This window comes from Panthera onca, chromosome E1 (assembly GCF_046562875.1).
Source record: "Panthera onca isolate mPanOnc1 chromosome E1, mPanOnc1 haplotype 2, whole genome shotgun sequence".
NCBI lineage: Eukaryota > Metazoa > Chordata > Mammalia > Carnivora > Felidae > Panthera > Panthera onca.
The window spans coordinates 47,612,252-47,627,150 of NC_138352.1; the positions used below are offsets into that span (position 1 = coordinate 47,612,252).

Consider the following 14,899-nt stretch of genomic DNA (forward strand, 5'->3'; position numbering starts at 1 on the left):
TCATGAAGGAACAACCCCATAGGGACCACAGGCACAGATACTATGCTCCAAGACCCACAGCCACCCCCAGAGATAACCTAAAGACCATTCCCCTAAGAATTGGCAACAGTGGGTAGGATCCCAGCCACAAATGGAGAGCATCCCACATTTCTGTACAGCTATATTATCAGGGCCCCCAACCTGTTGCCAAGGCATGTTCTCAGGACCCAAAATGAGACAAACAAGAAGACAATAGCTGTCCCTGGAGGGAAGGGTTTGACAACCAATGAGTATACAAAAGCGCGTTCACCAGTCACAATGCAAAGACCTCACTCTGTTTAACAAATGTTTTTTGCCTGCCCGTCTGAATTTAGAAGGGTAGGGACAACATGAAACTTTACCTTTTTCTCTCAGCCAGGCCCCACAGACAGAGATGGAAACGGCAAAGCTAATTTTGGTTAAGAATTCTTACCTTTCACAGGCTTCTGCCAGTTTCCTCAGGATCCCATCCGCAGGCCCTGGAGTGTGTGGCGTGTCCCAGAGGGTCACACTCTGGCCACCTGAAACTTTAGAGGAGGAAAAACAGTTTTCCCCCTACCCCTATGGTGAGTGCTTGGCTCTAGGGCACCTCCTGAATGGATGAGCTTTATGTCGAAGTTCTCCACTGCGGCCACAGTAATTCAAGATTACCTTTGGTAAGGCTAACCTGCTTGATCAGGCTTAAAACAACATTTCATCCACCTGAGGCCAAACACTGGGCCCGCTCCGCCCCCACCCGGTTCGGTTTCCAACCCGGACCAAGTCCGCCTCTCCCGGTCCGCCCCCACCCGGCCCGGTTTCTAAGTGGGACCTGATCCGCCCTAACCCGGTTCAGTTTCTAAGCGGGACCAAGTCCGCCTCTGCCCCGTCTGCCCCAACCCGGTCAGGTTTCTAAGCAGGACCCGGCCCAGTTTCTAAGTGGGACCCGATTTGCCCCCACCCGGTCCGCTTTCTAAGCGGGACCGAGTCCTCCTCCGCCCGGTCCGCGCCCACCCGGTCCCGTTTCTAAGCAGGACCCAGTTTCTAAGCGGGACCCAGTCCATGGGCACCCGGTCCGGTTTCGAAGCGGGCCCCTCTACGGACCCCACGCGGTCCGGTTTCCAAGCGGGACCCAGTCCGCGCACACCCGGTCCCGTTTCTAAGTGGGACCCGGTTCAGCCCCAGAGCCTTCCGGTTTCTAAGACGGAAGTAGGCCCCTCCGACCTGGTCCTCGTGCTAAGCGTGGCCCAGTCTCCTCACAGCCAGCCACCCAGGGTTCTATGTTGGACCCAGCCGGCCCCTAGTCTTAGTTTCTAAGTCATACCCAGGCCCACCCTGCGCCTCGTCCAGTTTCTAAATTGGGCCCAATCTGACTCAGCCGGTGTCTGGACTCAGTCCGGAGAGAGAAATGCTCGGGTCAAATCTGAAACACCTCCCTTGAGAGCTGCAGAGCTAGCATCCAACAGGGACGTACAGCCTCCAGAGGCAGCGGGAAAGCAGAAGCTCAGGGGGCTCAGCAGGTAGGTCCTGGTGGCTCCTTGCCCCTGGGGGCTCCTGGGGGTCTCCTTTTGTTTCCTCTTCTGACCAGAGCTGGTAAAAGATCGACTGAGGCATGGTAGAACTTTTAAGAGCGTATGTGAACAAAACTCGATTCAAATCGGGCAGCATCCAGTGTAACAGATTGAAAGGAGCTCCGAGGAGCTGTACAAAATAAAAGGAAGAAGGGAGTGAGAACGCGAGAATTATGCTAGACCACAGAGCAGCGCGGTTATTGCAAGGTCACTTTCCTTTAGGGGATGGCACGGGTTTGTCAGGCAGATTACCTAACTAGGATTGATCAGGTGATTCCTGATTGACGGGTCTAAGACTCCATTTGTGGGTGAGCCATAACTGTAATTAAGTTAAATCTTCATTGGGGGAGTGGGGCTTGGTGTAAGCAATTCGATTTTGGACCTGTTGTCTTAACCGCAGTTTGCCACGAAGTCCTAAAATACTACATGTTTTCCTTCCATGTGCTGGTGATCCCATTGTCATTATCATAAACTGTGCACCTATTTCAGTCCTCTCCAGACTGCTGTGTCCCCAGTGGAAGAATCTGTTCCACCTTTATGAACTCCTCTGCCTAGCATCCAACCTGGCTTATCGTGTTAATGTCACTTAGTTGTTCCGTTTTTCTGTCTTACGAAGTGGAGTACATATAATGTGTATCCACACAGACACATACAAAAACATACAAGTAGATTAGCAATATAAATAATTTTTCTGAAGCCCTCCTGTCTTGTTAGCTCTAAACTCTGAGAACCTACACAAACAATGTTTCTGTCTTCTCACGAGGAAGAGGAGTGTAGAAAAAGAAACTTTGGAGAAAGCAGACCTGCTTACCTTTTTTATGCCTTTCTGTTTGCTCTCCCACCTCCAGATCCTGACAGTTCTGCTCGTGTGGGCTGTGTGATGCACCCATTGGAGGGTGTGGGGTACACCAGCATGGACCATGAGGTTCTCTGCCTCTCTTTTTCTGGTTAGACTTCAGAGGCTGATGCTCCACTTCGGAAACTAGATTTGGGTGTGAGCCACCGTGCCTTCTACCTGACAGTGGAGAGGATTCCAAGTGACAAGGCTTAAAGCACCTTGGAGAGTACCCCGCTGACAGTGTTGGACGGACTGTTCCATGTGGTGAAGAAGGAACCATGGAGGGGGGAGGGAATGAGCAGCTGTTAAGAATGATTAAACTTGGGGTGCCTGCGTGGCTCGGTCGGTTGAGCATCCAACTTTGGCTCAGGTCGTGATCTCCCGAATCATGAGTTTGAGCCCCACAACGGGCTTTCTGCTGTCAGCGAAGAGCCCGCTTCTGATTCTGTGTCTCCTTCTCTCTCTGTCCTTGCCCTGCTCATTCTCTCTCTCTCTCTCTCTCTCTCTCTCTCTCTCTCTCTCTCTTTCTCTCTCTCTCAAAAATAAGTAAACATTTAAAAAAAAGAATGATTAAACTCATCAGGTCACTGCTGATTTTAGGTCAGCCTAAAATACTTCAAAGCTTATTGGTGTTCTGGGTATAGAGTCCAAAATCCTTGCCATGGCTCTCACGATCACCCACGGTGTAACTGCCTGCTTCTTCAGCCACACGTGAGATGCCTCTCCTTCCTTCCCATTGCCCCAGCCACACTGGCCTTGGTATTTCCTCAGATGTGATTGGCTCTCTTGCCAGAGCAGCTTTATGTAAATGGTTCCTTCCTCGCAGATCAGTTTTCTTCTCCAGCCTACAGGCAGCCCACTACAACATATTCTTCTCTGACCCCTCAAACTCGGTTAGTGCCCCCAGTTTTACAACCTCTGGCACCCTTTACTTGCCCTTTCTCAAAACTCATCATCTTTCAACAGCTTGTCCACGGTGTCTTCTTCACTAGACCACGAGCTCCGTGAGGGTAAACACCAAGCCTGTCTCATCCATCCCAGGATCTGCCATGGCGGTCCCCTTGCCAGGTGGACACCAGACTCAAGAAATAGCTGTTCAGTGAATGCATGTCTCAAAGCTTTTAAGTTTTAAGGATAATTCTCCGAGCCAACTGCGTGATGATACTGGAAACATAAGAACTGAACGGGCTCTTCCTGCTCTGTGTCTCCCAAATCCAGCTGGGAAGCAGGAGGTTTGAAGGACAAGCATTATAGATGGGGACTCTGGGTGAAGAACCTCAGCCAGGGAGCCAGGCCAGGACTGTCATTGTGAAATAGGAACATTTTCATGGGAGGTGACCCTTTGCTGGAACCCCTCAATTCCAATGTGGTCGATAGCTTTGGATTGTTATGCAATGTGACTAATTCACCTGTGGAAAAAATTTAGCTCTAACAGTAGTGCTATTTTTTGTTTTTCATTAAAATCCTGATATCCTGACTAATCAACTGGACTGTGTCCAGACTGTACCATTTCTCTAACATTAAAAAATAACCTGTAACCACACCAGCAAAGCCACCCCTTAACAAATAAAGGACCAATGGGAACCGAAGGAATCTAGAGCCCCCTCACCACACACACACACACAAAAAATGACTAAGGAAATAATGTGGCCTGAATTGTTGTTTAATGTAATCGAATTAGACCTCCATATCTGAATAGGCTTGGCCTTCTGAGTGTGTGTCATTTGGTCCATCTCTCTAAATCACGCACTTGAGTGCCTACTGTCTAGAACCCTAGGGGCTGGTAATCAAAGTGAAGTAACTGTTTCTATCTATCTTATTGTCCATTTGGAGAGACAGAATGGAAAAGAGTAAGTGAACCAAAGTGCTAGAGGAATGACAATATTTAACTTTCAAATTCCAAGCAATGCATCCAGCGGTCATAGAGAGGCATACCCTGAGGAATCGGGAACAACCCCAAGAGCACCAGTCCTACATTTTCTGCACCTCTGGCATTTACTATTGGCTCATGGGTTCTCAGTTTTTCACATGACCTCATGTTTCAATGCTGTGTAGGACTGTCTTCTCCAAATTAGCACACATAAATGCCAAAGAGTCAAAACTCTACTAATTATCCCAAACTCTGTGACTGCTTTTTGGTACTACTTTACCTAGAAACTCCATATTCGTGTTCTCAGAGTTCTTAACAAATTATTAAACACTGTTTAAAGATGGTTTGCATGACACCATTTCATGTCGATTCTCTGCTCAAAGACTATAATCGTGCCTGTGTTTCAGTGACTCTATACTTAAAATTTCAACTTGGCCCTCTGTTACAAGAGACTTTTAGATTTCACCTATCTAAAATTAAATTCCAGTTATATTACTGATAATGATTTTTTTAATGGTAAACTTATGAAGCATTCACTTATTTGTATAAGCCTATCCATATGTCCAAAATGACTGGGGAACGGACAGGCATATGGTTGAGAGAGTCATAGGATAGTGTGGGATCTACTGGAAAGAAATGCTGTCTTTTTTTGGCTCAGCAAGAGCCTGAGAAGATATAGGCCTACCCTTTGCTGTCAGCAGCAATCATGCCACCAGACAAAGCCCAACGTCAAAGATAACCTGAAGACAAATGTAGCCAAATTCTAATGTCAGTCTTATCAACCCTAACCTGGGTCCATCCTACACCTGGCCTTGCATGTAAGTGCACCGAAAATTCTTTTTTATGCTCAAGTTCATTACTCAGGTTGGATGTGTCTTGCAAACAAACGAGACCCAACTGGTTCATTCTCACAAAAGGAGCAAGGTACGAAGAAAACTACAAACAGGACAAATTTATGTCACGTTGTATTTATTGGTATTCAATCCGTTTTCTTCCCAGAGAGAAAACATACAGTCTGAGGTATCCCATTTTAATAAATCCTTTGCTTCTGGCTTTACATCCTAAATGTCTATGACCCCTAATCAGGGTTCAGTGCCATCACACACAGTGGTTAAAATTTTTCCCTGAGATCATTAAGGCTATGCCTTGAGCCACAGAATATCTTGCTCTACGAAAATTCAGGAGAAAACAGGAAACTGGAGGTCTTTTAGCGGTAGAAGAGGCAGACATCTTAGGTAGAATTCCTGAGAAAAAAGTTGTAGAGTCATCCAATCCACTAATTAATATTTCCCTGGTTGTGAACTCTTATCCCTTCAGAATCTCCAAACATTCTAGAAGGGAAATTCATTTTATTGCATATAAAGACACTTTATCACAGCTGTGCGCCCAGTATTTTGACTTTTGCAAACCACCAGAGAGCCATCATGATGCCTCAGTTTCTGATAAAATGCAGAGCAAGTGAGGTACGGTCAGCCTCTCTCCAGTGGCATGTGGGAAAGAGAATCCCAGACATAGATGATGAGAAAACATGGCTATCACATTAAGTGCGTAATCAGGCCTGCCATGTGTTTCAACATGGTTTGAAATCAAAATAGCTCATGATCTTCTACAAGTACAAATGGTGGAAAGACTTACTGGATCATCACCTCAGACCCCAGCCAAATCAACACACCAAAGCATCAGGCAAATGGACATCAGCACGTGTCTCCCAGTCTGATGCACCAAGAGTCCAGTCTGAAGGGGATGGCATCCCAGCAGCCCCTCCTGGGTTGCAAGAAGTCACATTCTGGGAAGCAGCCAGCTTGCCAGGATTGGTTGCCCTTGCATTTGTTGTTCCTCCACCCACCCATTCCCCTAAAATGGCACAATGGAATGATTGTGTTCCCTATTGAGGACTTCCCTTTTTAAAAATAAACAAGCAAAAGTTTCCCTAATCTGACCCACATTCAATAGTGGAAGAAGGCAGCCAGTCCCGGGGTGGGGAGAGTGGGAAAGGAAGCCAGGCATCAGACAAACACACTTGGGGATGATGTGTGGGACAGTGTGCAGGCCTCTGAAGATAGAATAGTGAAAGAAAAGCTGAGCATCAGTGGGCTGTGGCACTTGCAGAGACATCGTTCCATGGACACACCATTCGTTCCCTTTCTTAGGTTTTCTTGAGGTAATTCTGACAGGCTTTTGCCATGTCCTTCAAGAAGTTAGGAACGCCATTCTGCAAAGCAAAGAAGACTTGTCACTTCTGTGTCTTCACAGACATTACTCCTGATTCTTTGGGATGTGGCAAAGGTAAACAAAGATGCCTTGAGAATAATAAATATGACAGTAGGTCCCCTGTCCAATTTCAACAGAACGTTGCTACAGATAATGACAGAAGACCCAAGGCACAGGCGAGACTAGACAGCAGGGAACACTGTTGTATGCCTTGGCTTTCACTAGTAAAAAGCTAAGATGTTTCTGAGACACCATTTTTTGGAGAGAAAAAACATAGGAAATGGAATTGGGTTGGGTTGTGGGATTCTTCCACAGAAATCAGAGAAAGGACTTCTTTTACAGAATTAGAAAATGGTGAGGCTGTGGGGGCAAAGGGTTAGGCTATTTTTTTATTTAGTCAGTGCCAAACTCCGTACAAGATTTTCCCCAGACACTGCTTTATTTACTACTACTCTACAGGGTCGGTAGTATCCGTCTCCATTTTTAAAAGGGAAGAAATTGATGGCTTCCCTAGATAACACAGACAGAAGCAGGACGAGGATTCAACATCACATGTATTTGACTCAAAGCCTGTGCGCTTTTCACTCTCCAGGGAATGTGCTGAGCCCTCCCACCAAGAAGTAGGTCTCCTCCAAAGCAGGCTGAATGATTCTCATCAAGCCAGGTCCCTAGGCAGTCTGCAGTGATCCGGTACCACAGCAGTTCCCTCTCCTTACAGGGAAACAAAACACAACAGCAGTAACAAAACTGGGGGCTTCCAGGCTTGGACACATCTGGTTGTCTCTGGAGCCAGGTTAGCCTTCCAGACTCCTCCATAAGCAGGGCAGGGTCTAAAGGCCCCATTTTCTCTATAATGAGCAGGCTATTGTCAGGAGGATCCAGACAGTGATCCCAGCAGGGTGTGGCCGGCAGGGAGGGTCTGACATTCCAGCTAAGGATTCTTTGTCTTTTGTCCCAGCCTCCACATCCTGGGTGTTGGCAACCTCAGTCCTAACTGTAGTCACTCAACCAAGCTGCTTCATAAAAGAGCCTCATTAGGCCTGAGATAGGATGTCTCTTCAGCCGGACAGCCCCTTGGACTAAGTCAACATTTGTCAAACACACTTCCCCCTCCTGCCTCCTGGGATCTCACCTTGGCGACCCAGTTAATGAGCCAGGACGGAATTTGGCCACCCGGGTTATCGAAGTAATACATGAAAACTAGAGGAGAAAGAAAAGACAATTCAGGAGGAGGAAAAATGTTACAAAGACAAAAACAAACCCTGCCAACCTTCCCCTTTTAGATTCAGAAAGAAGGGAGGGGGCACAGGATTCAGGAGCACTTCTCTTCCCTGTCTCCCAGAATATTTATATGTAAACATTTTTAAATCACAGTCACAGGCACATTTTGCTGCTACTCATTAAATGCCTGGCAACGTTCTATACACTTGGATATAGTATCTCATTTAATTACTTCTCTCTTTATTACCTTCATGGTACAATGGAGTCGGTAAGAACAAACCCGAGCTTATAAATGATAACATGGAGGCTCAGAGAAGTTAGGTGGCATGTTCAAGGTGACATGTGAAAAGCGTCAGAACTAAGCTTCAGATTTTGCCTCACATGCAAGGCCACACTCGTTCCAGTACTGTAGGCGGCTGCGTATGCCTACTCTGCTCACAGCTTTTCTCCACGTGGGCTGGAACTCCAGAGAAGCAAGTCCTGAGTCTCTGGGTTTCTGCTGGGCAGGAGCTGCGTCCTCAGAGACAGTGCTGCCAGCCTTCTTGCCCATCCTCAGGCCCAACGTATGTATCCCGAGGACCAATCTAAAGTGAGAGTTTCTAAACCTTCTGGCTCTAATTTCATCTAGACAGTGCAAGAGTCAGTAAAGAATGGGCTGAGTCAGATCTAAATGTCCCCCATGCACTCAAGTTTCTGGGGGAGAATGGAGTCTCTCTCCGGGTGTTGTCTTCTACACGTGCCTGTTCTCTGAACTCGGGGAATAAGCACCATGAATTTTACGTGCCTCACAATCAGCATGGTCTTGATACAGGTGGCCCTGGTCAGTGCACCAACATGCACCCCGGCCTTACCTTTGCTTCCCTTCTTGCCATCACTCTCGATTGCGAGGCTCTGCTTGTACCGATTTACCCGGATCACACCAGGCCTCTCGGCAAACTGCGGCACAGAAGTGCTCTGGGCCAGGACCACATGGATCTTCCGCCCTTCCACGTCCAGCTCTTGCCGCTGCCGGATGTAGATGTACTGTACTGCCAGTCAAGGCATGATATCAATGCCAGCCTTATAGATGGGCAGAAGGAAACCCCACAAGCCAGAGGCAAAGGGAGAGGACTCTGTTCCTCTCACCTGGCATTTGTTCCCTTATACTGTTACTTCACTTCCTTGCCCTGTCTCTCTACCTGCACTGTAAGATGGTGTCCCATACTGTCTGATGTTCTCATTTGACAGCATGCCTTACCTACCTGTGAACGAGTCCTTGATGCTTTTAATTATATACAGAAACCCCTCCTCCCTTCTCTAAGAAGGCACTGTGAGGTATCAGAGGTTTGATCACTCATCAGCAGTGTGATTCTGCATTGGTTACTCCCTGTTTCTGAGGCTAAGTTTCCCTCTGTAGGGAAAGGGGGTTACACTGCTCAGCAGGCATGCTTGGTGGAGGCACTGGAGAAACCAGGGCAGGACAGGCACCCCATAAACTTTGTCCTGCCCTCCTCCAAAGCTCTAGTTGCTGACTTCTATGCACAGAGGATGGCCAAGCAATGTTACTTACACCTGCTGGTCATAGGAAGAAACCTAAGCACCTGAATGTTTAGTAGGTAGATGTCCCCTCTGGGTCAACATTGATTCACCAAAAATAACAAAGCCATTTCATCTCAATAAACACTTGTAGAACACTCACTATGTCTATGGCACTATTCTAGAGAAGATAATTTAATCCTAGGAAACAGTGAGAGTTACCATGTATTCAGCCATTACTATGTGCTTTACATGTAGCACCAGTTTTGATCCTGAAATGGTCCCTGTGAGTTCAGTGTAAGTATCCCCATCCTACTGATGATAAAATTGAGGCTCAGAAAAGTAAAGAAACTTGCCAAAGACCCATAGCTCAACTGGAACCTGAATGCAAGCCCAGATCTGGCCCCCAAACCTAGTTAGACTTTCATAGCTAGACAGGCCTCAATAGAATTTTAGGTTTTGCACTAGAAGGAATTCAAAGACTAAACAATTAAAAAAAAAAATCACCCTAAGTATAACACAATTATACTTACTATAACAGCAACAGCCATAGCCCCATGCCACCTCAGAGTCTCTGCGGCACCCACAGTGGTCCCAGCCCTCACTCAGACAGCCTGCAGGATGGGCTGTTGCCCCCGCTCTGTGGACTGACGAGTAAAGTTCTTAAATGTCTTGGGGGAGAAATGAATTTGCTTTGGCTCTGGCTTTCCTCCCCCAGGCCTCTTTCCTCACAGCCAAGATTGTCCTACTCTCTCCTAAAACTTGCTCAGCTCATGTGACAGATATCACCTGACACTCCATTGAGGAAAAATCAGCTGATCTATTAAGACTTGGCAAAGGTCTTCAAAGGGTTGGGAGGTTGCTGGACCTTCCATAGAGCCTATGAACAGAGAATCACCAGGTCACTGAGGTCCAGAGAAGCGAAGGGACTTTTCCAAAATCACACAACAAATCAGGGAATAAGCTCACATTCAGTCTGGGATCTCTGGCTCAAAATGAATGTTCTTTTCCACTGTGCTATTCTCTGTTCTCAAAAATTTAACCCTTAGTGGAGAGACATATGTGCATATGAGAAACTCACTGTGGGACTGTGGGGCCTGGAAATCCAATTAAATAGAACTTCAAGTAGCCCCAAGTGTCCACTCCTAAGACCTACCCAGCAGTGTCACAGTGAGGTCAGAGAGATGGACTCATGCCCTGGTCAAGGTCACCATCTCTGGAAAGGGCTGCACCCGGGTCCAGAACCTGCCTCTGCCACCCACTAGTTGTGTAAACCACAGCAAAGTTCTGACTTCTCTTTGCATCAGTTCCCTTGACTACAACATGAGGATGATGGAACTCACTTTGCACAGTTGTTGGTAGGATCAGAGGTAACCACATAAAACCTAAGAAGTAATCCACGATCTGTTGAAATATGTACCATGTGTGTACCAACTACCTAGCAGTATGCGGGCAAGAAATAAACCCTGAAGGGGCGCCTGGGTGGCTCAGTCGGCTAAGCGTCCGACCTCAGCTCAGGTCACGATCTCGCAGTTCGTGGGTTTGAGCCCCGCGTCGGGTTCTGTGCTGACAGCTCAGAGCCTGGAGCCTGTTTTGGATTCTGTGTCTCCCTCTCTCTCTGACCCTCCCCCGTTCATGCTCTATCTCTCTCTGTCTCAAAAATAAACAAACGTTAAAAATAAATAAATAAATAAAAATAAACCCCTAAGGATTTTATAATCTGGTTGGAGCCAAGGTAAACACATACACTTAGAGGCCAACACACACACACACACACACACACACACACACACACACACACAAAATTTCTATAAAACACACCCGCATGCTCCTTCTCTTTCTTGTGAATAATTATTTAAGAACATACAAACTTGTATAATGTCAGAGCTAGAAATTCAGTGGCTCTCCAAACTTTTTTTTTTTTTTTTTTTCAATAGAAATTTATTTTATTTTATTTTTTTTTTTTTCAATTTTTTTTTTTTATTTTTTTATTTTTTAATATATGAAATTTACTGTCAAATTGGTTTCCATACAACACCCAGTGCTCATCCCAAAAGGTGCCCTCCTCAATACCCATCACCCACCCTGCCCTCCCTCCCACCCTGCCCTCCCTCCCACCCCCCATCAACCCTCAGTTTGTTCTCAGTTTTTAACAGTCTCTAATGCTTTGGCTCTCTCCCACTCTAACCTCTTTTTTTTTTTTTTTTTTTTTTTCTTTTCCTTCCCCTCCCCCATGGGTTTCTGTTATGTTTCTCAGGATCCACATAAGAGTGAAACCATATGGTATCTGTCTTTCTCTGTATGGCTTATTTCACTTAGCATCACACTCTCCAGTTCCATCCATGTTGCTACAAAAGGCCATATTTCATTTTTTCTCATTGCCACGTAGTATTCCATTGTGTATATAAACCACAATTTCTTTATCCATTCATCAGTTGATGGACATTTAGGCTCTTTCCATAATTTGGCTATTGTTGAGAGTGCCGCTATAAACATTGGGGTACAGGTGCCCCTATGCATCAGTACTCCTGTATCCCTTGGGTAAATTCCTAGCAGTGCTATTGCTGGGTCATAGGGTAGGTCTATTTTTAATTTTCTGAGGAACCTCCACACTGCTTTCCAGAGCGGCTGCACCAATTTGCATTCCCACCAACAGTGCAAGAGGGTTCCTATTTCTCCACATCCTCTCCAGCATCTATAGTCTCCTGATTTCTTCATTTTGGCCACTCTGACTGGCGTGAGGTGGTATCTGAGTGTGGTTTTGATTTGTATTTCCCTGATAAGGAGCGACGTTGAACATCTTTTCATGTGCCTGTTGGCCATCCGGATGTCTTCTTTAGAGAAGTGTCTATTCATGTTTTCTGCCCATTTCTTCACTGGGTTATTTGTTTTTCGGGTGTGGAGTTTGATGAGCTCTTTATAGATTTTGGATACTAGCCCTTTGTCCGATGTGTCATTTGCAAATATCTTTTCCCATTCCGTTGGTTGCCTTTTAGTTTTGTTGGTTGTTTCCTTTGCTGTGCAGAAGCTTTTTATCTTCATAAGGTCCCAGTAATTCACTTTTGCTTTTAATTCCCTTGCCTTTGGGGATGTGCCGAGTAAGAGATTGCTACGGCTGAGGTCAGAGAGGTCTTTTCCTGCTTTCTCCTCTAAGGTTTTGATGGTTTCCTGTCTCACATTCAGGTCCTTTATCCATTTTGAGTTTATTTTTGTGAATGGTGTGAGAAAGTGGTCTAGTTTCAACCTTCTGCATGTTGCTGTCCAGTTCTCCCAGCACCATTTGTTAAAGAGACTGTCTTTTTTCCATTGGATGTTCTTTCCTGCTTTGTCAAAGATGAGTTGGCCATACGTTTGTGGGTCTAGTTCTGGGGTTTCTATTCTATTCCATTGGTCTATGTGTCTGTTTTTATGCCAATACCATGCTGTCTTGATGATGACAGCTTTGTAGTAGAGGCTAAAGTCTGGGATTGTGATGCCTCCTGCTTTGGTCTTCTTCTTCAAAATTACTTTGGCTATTCGGGGCCTTTTGTGGTTCCATATGAATTTTAGGATTGCTTGTTCTAGTTTTGAGAAGAATGCTGGTGCAATTTTGATAGGGATTGCATTGAATGTGTAGATAGCTTTGGGTAGTATTGACATTTTGACAATATTTATTCTTCCAATCCATGAGCAGGGAATGTCTTTCCATTTCTTTATATCTTCTTCAATTACCTGCATAAGCTTTCTATAGTTTTCAGCATACAGATCTTTTACATCTTTGGTTAGATTTATTCCTAGGTATTTTATGCTTCTTGGTGCAATTGTGAATGGGATCAGTTTCTTCATTTGTCTTTCTGTTGCTTCATTGTTAGTGTATAAGAATGCAACTGATTTCTGCACATTGATTTTGTATCCTGCAACTTTGCTGAATTCATGTATCAGTTCTAGCAGACTTTTGGTGGAGTCTATCGGATTTTCCATGTATAATATCATGTCATCTGCAAAAAGCGAAAGCTTGACTTCATCTTTGCCAATTTTGATGCCTTTGATTTCCTTTTGTTGTCTGATTGCTGATGCTAGAACTTCCAGCACTATATTAAACAGCAGCGGTGACAGTGGGCATCCCTGTCGTGTTCCTGATCTCAGGGAAAAAGCTCTCAGTTTTTCCCCGTTGAGGATGATGTTAGCTGTGGGCTTTTCATAAATGGCCTTTATGATCTTTAAGTATGTTCCTTCTATCCCGACTTTCTCAAGGGTTTTTATTAAGAAAGGGTGCTGGATTTTGTCAAAGGCCTTTTCTGCATCGATTGACAGGATCATATGGTTCTTCTCTTTTTTTTTGTTAATGTGATGTATCACGTTGATCGATTTGCGAATGTTGAACCAGCCCTGCATCCCAGGAATGAATCCCACTTGATCATGGTGAATAATTCTTTTTATATGCTGTTGAATTCGATTTGCTAGTATCTTATTAAGAATTTTTGCATCCATATTCATCAGGGATATTGGCCTGTAGTTCTCTTTTTTTACTGGGTCTCTGTCTGGTTTAGGAATCAAAGTAATACTGGCTTCATAGAATGAGTCTGGAAGTTTTCCTTCCCTTTCTATTTCTTGGAATAGCTTGAGAAGGATAGGTATTATCTCTGCTTTAAACGTCTGGTAGAACTCCCCTGGGAAGCCATCTGGTCCTGGACTCTTATTTGTTGGGAGATTTTTGATAACCGATTCAATTTCTTCGCTGGTTATGGGTCTGTTCAAGCTTTCTATTTCCTCCTGATTGAGTTTTGGAAGAGTGTGGGTGTTTAGAAATTTGTCCATTTCTTCCAGGTTGTCCAATTTGCTGGCATATAATTTTTCATAGTATTCCCTGATAATTGTTTGTATCTCTGAGGGATTGGTTGTAATCATTCCATTTTCATTCATGATTTTATCTATTTGGGTCATCTCCCTTTTCTTTTTGAGAAGCCTGGCTAGAGGTTTGTCAATTTTGTTTATTTTTTCAAAAAACCAACTCTTGGTTTCGTTGATCTGCTCTACAGTTTTTTTAGATTCTATATTGTTTATTTCTGCTCTGATCTTTATTATTTCTCTTCTTCTGCTGGGTTTAGGCTGCCTTTGCTGTTCTGCTTCGATTTCCTTTAGGTGTGCTGTTAGATTTTGTATTTGGGATTTTTCTTGTTTCTTGAGATAGGCCTGGATTGCAATGTATTTTCCTCTCAGGACTGCCTTCGCTGCATCCCAGAGCGTTTGGATTGTTGTATTTTCATTTTCGTTTGTTTCCATATATGTTTTAATTTCTTCTCTAATTGCCTGGTTGACCCACTCATTCGTTAGTAGGGTGTTCTTTAACCTCCATGCTTTTGGAGGTTTTCCAGACTTTTTCCTGTGGTTGATTTCAAGCTTCATAGCATTGTGGTCTGAAAGTATGCATGGTATAATTTCAATTCTTGTAAACTTATGAAGGGCTGTTTTGTGACCCAGTATATGATCTATCTTAGAGAATGTTCCATGTGCACTCGAGAAGAAAGTATATTCTGTTGCTTTGGGATGCAGAGTTCTAAATATATCTGTCAAGTCCATCTGATCCAATGTATCATTCAGGGCCCTTGTTTCTTTATTGACTGTGTGTCTAGATGATCTATCCATTTCTGTAAGTGGGGTGTTAAAGTCCCCTGCAATGACCACATTCTTATCAAT

The 14,899-nt window shown here is 44.8% G+C and overlaps 1 protein-coding gene and 1 long non-coding RNA gene across 3 annotated transcripts in view; one reads left to right on the forward strand and one right to left on the reverse strand.

Annotated features, from left to right (window-relative positions):
* Positions 1–938: 938 nt before the first annotated feature.
* Positions 939–4,629, forward strand: LOC144614237 (uncharacterized). The gene is made up of 2 exons (XR_013551859.2): positions 939–1,517; positions 2,417–4,629. It is a non-coding gene; the product is annotated as an uncharacterized LOC144614237 (long non-coding RNA).
* Positions 4,630–5,228: 599 nt separating this feature from the next.
* The window catches only part of PCTP (phosphatidylcholine transfer protein), a 32,984-nt gene continuing 23,313 nt past the window's right edge, over positions 5,229–14,899 (reverse strand). For both annotated transcript variants that reach the window (XM_060646473.3, XM_060646472.3), the window contains exons 4-6: positions 8,560–8,731; positions 7,620–7,687; positions 5,229–6,488 (exon numbers count right to left, since the gene is read on the reverse strand). In XM_060646473.3, coding sequence (XP_060502456.1) covers positions 6,423–6,488; positions 7,620–7,687; positions 8,560–8,731 — 306 coding nt within the window. In that variant the 3' untranslated portion in view covers positions 5,229–6,422. The remainder of the gene's footprint in view (positions 6,489–7,619; positions 7,688–8,559; positions 8,732–14,899) is intronic.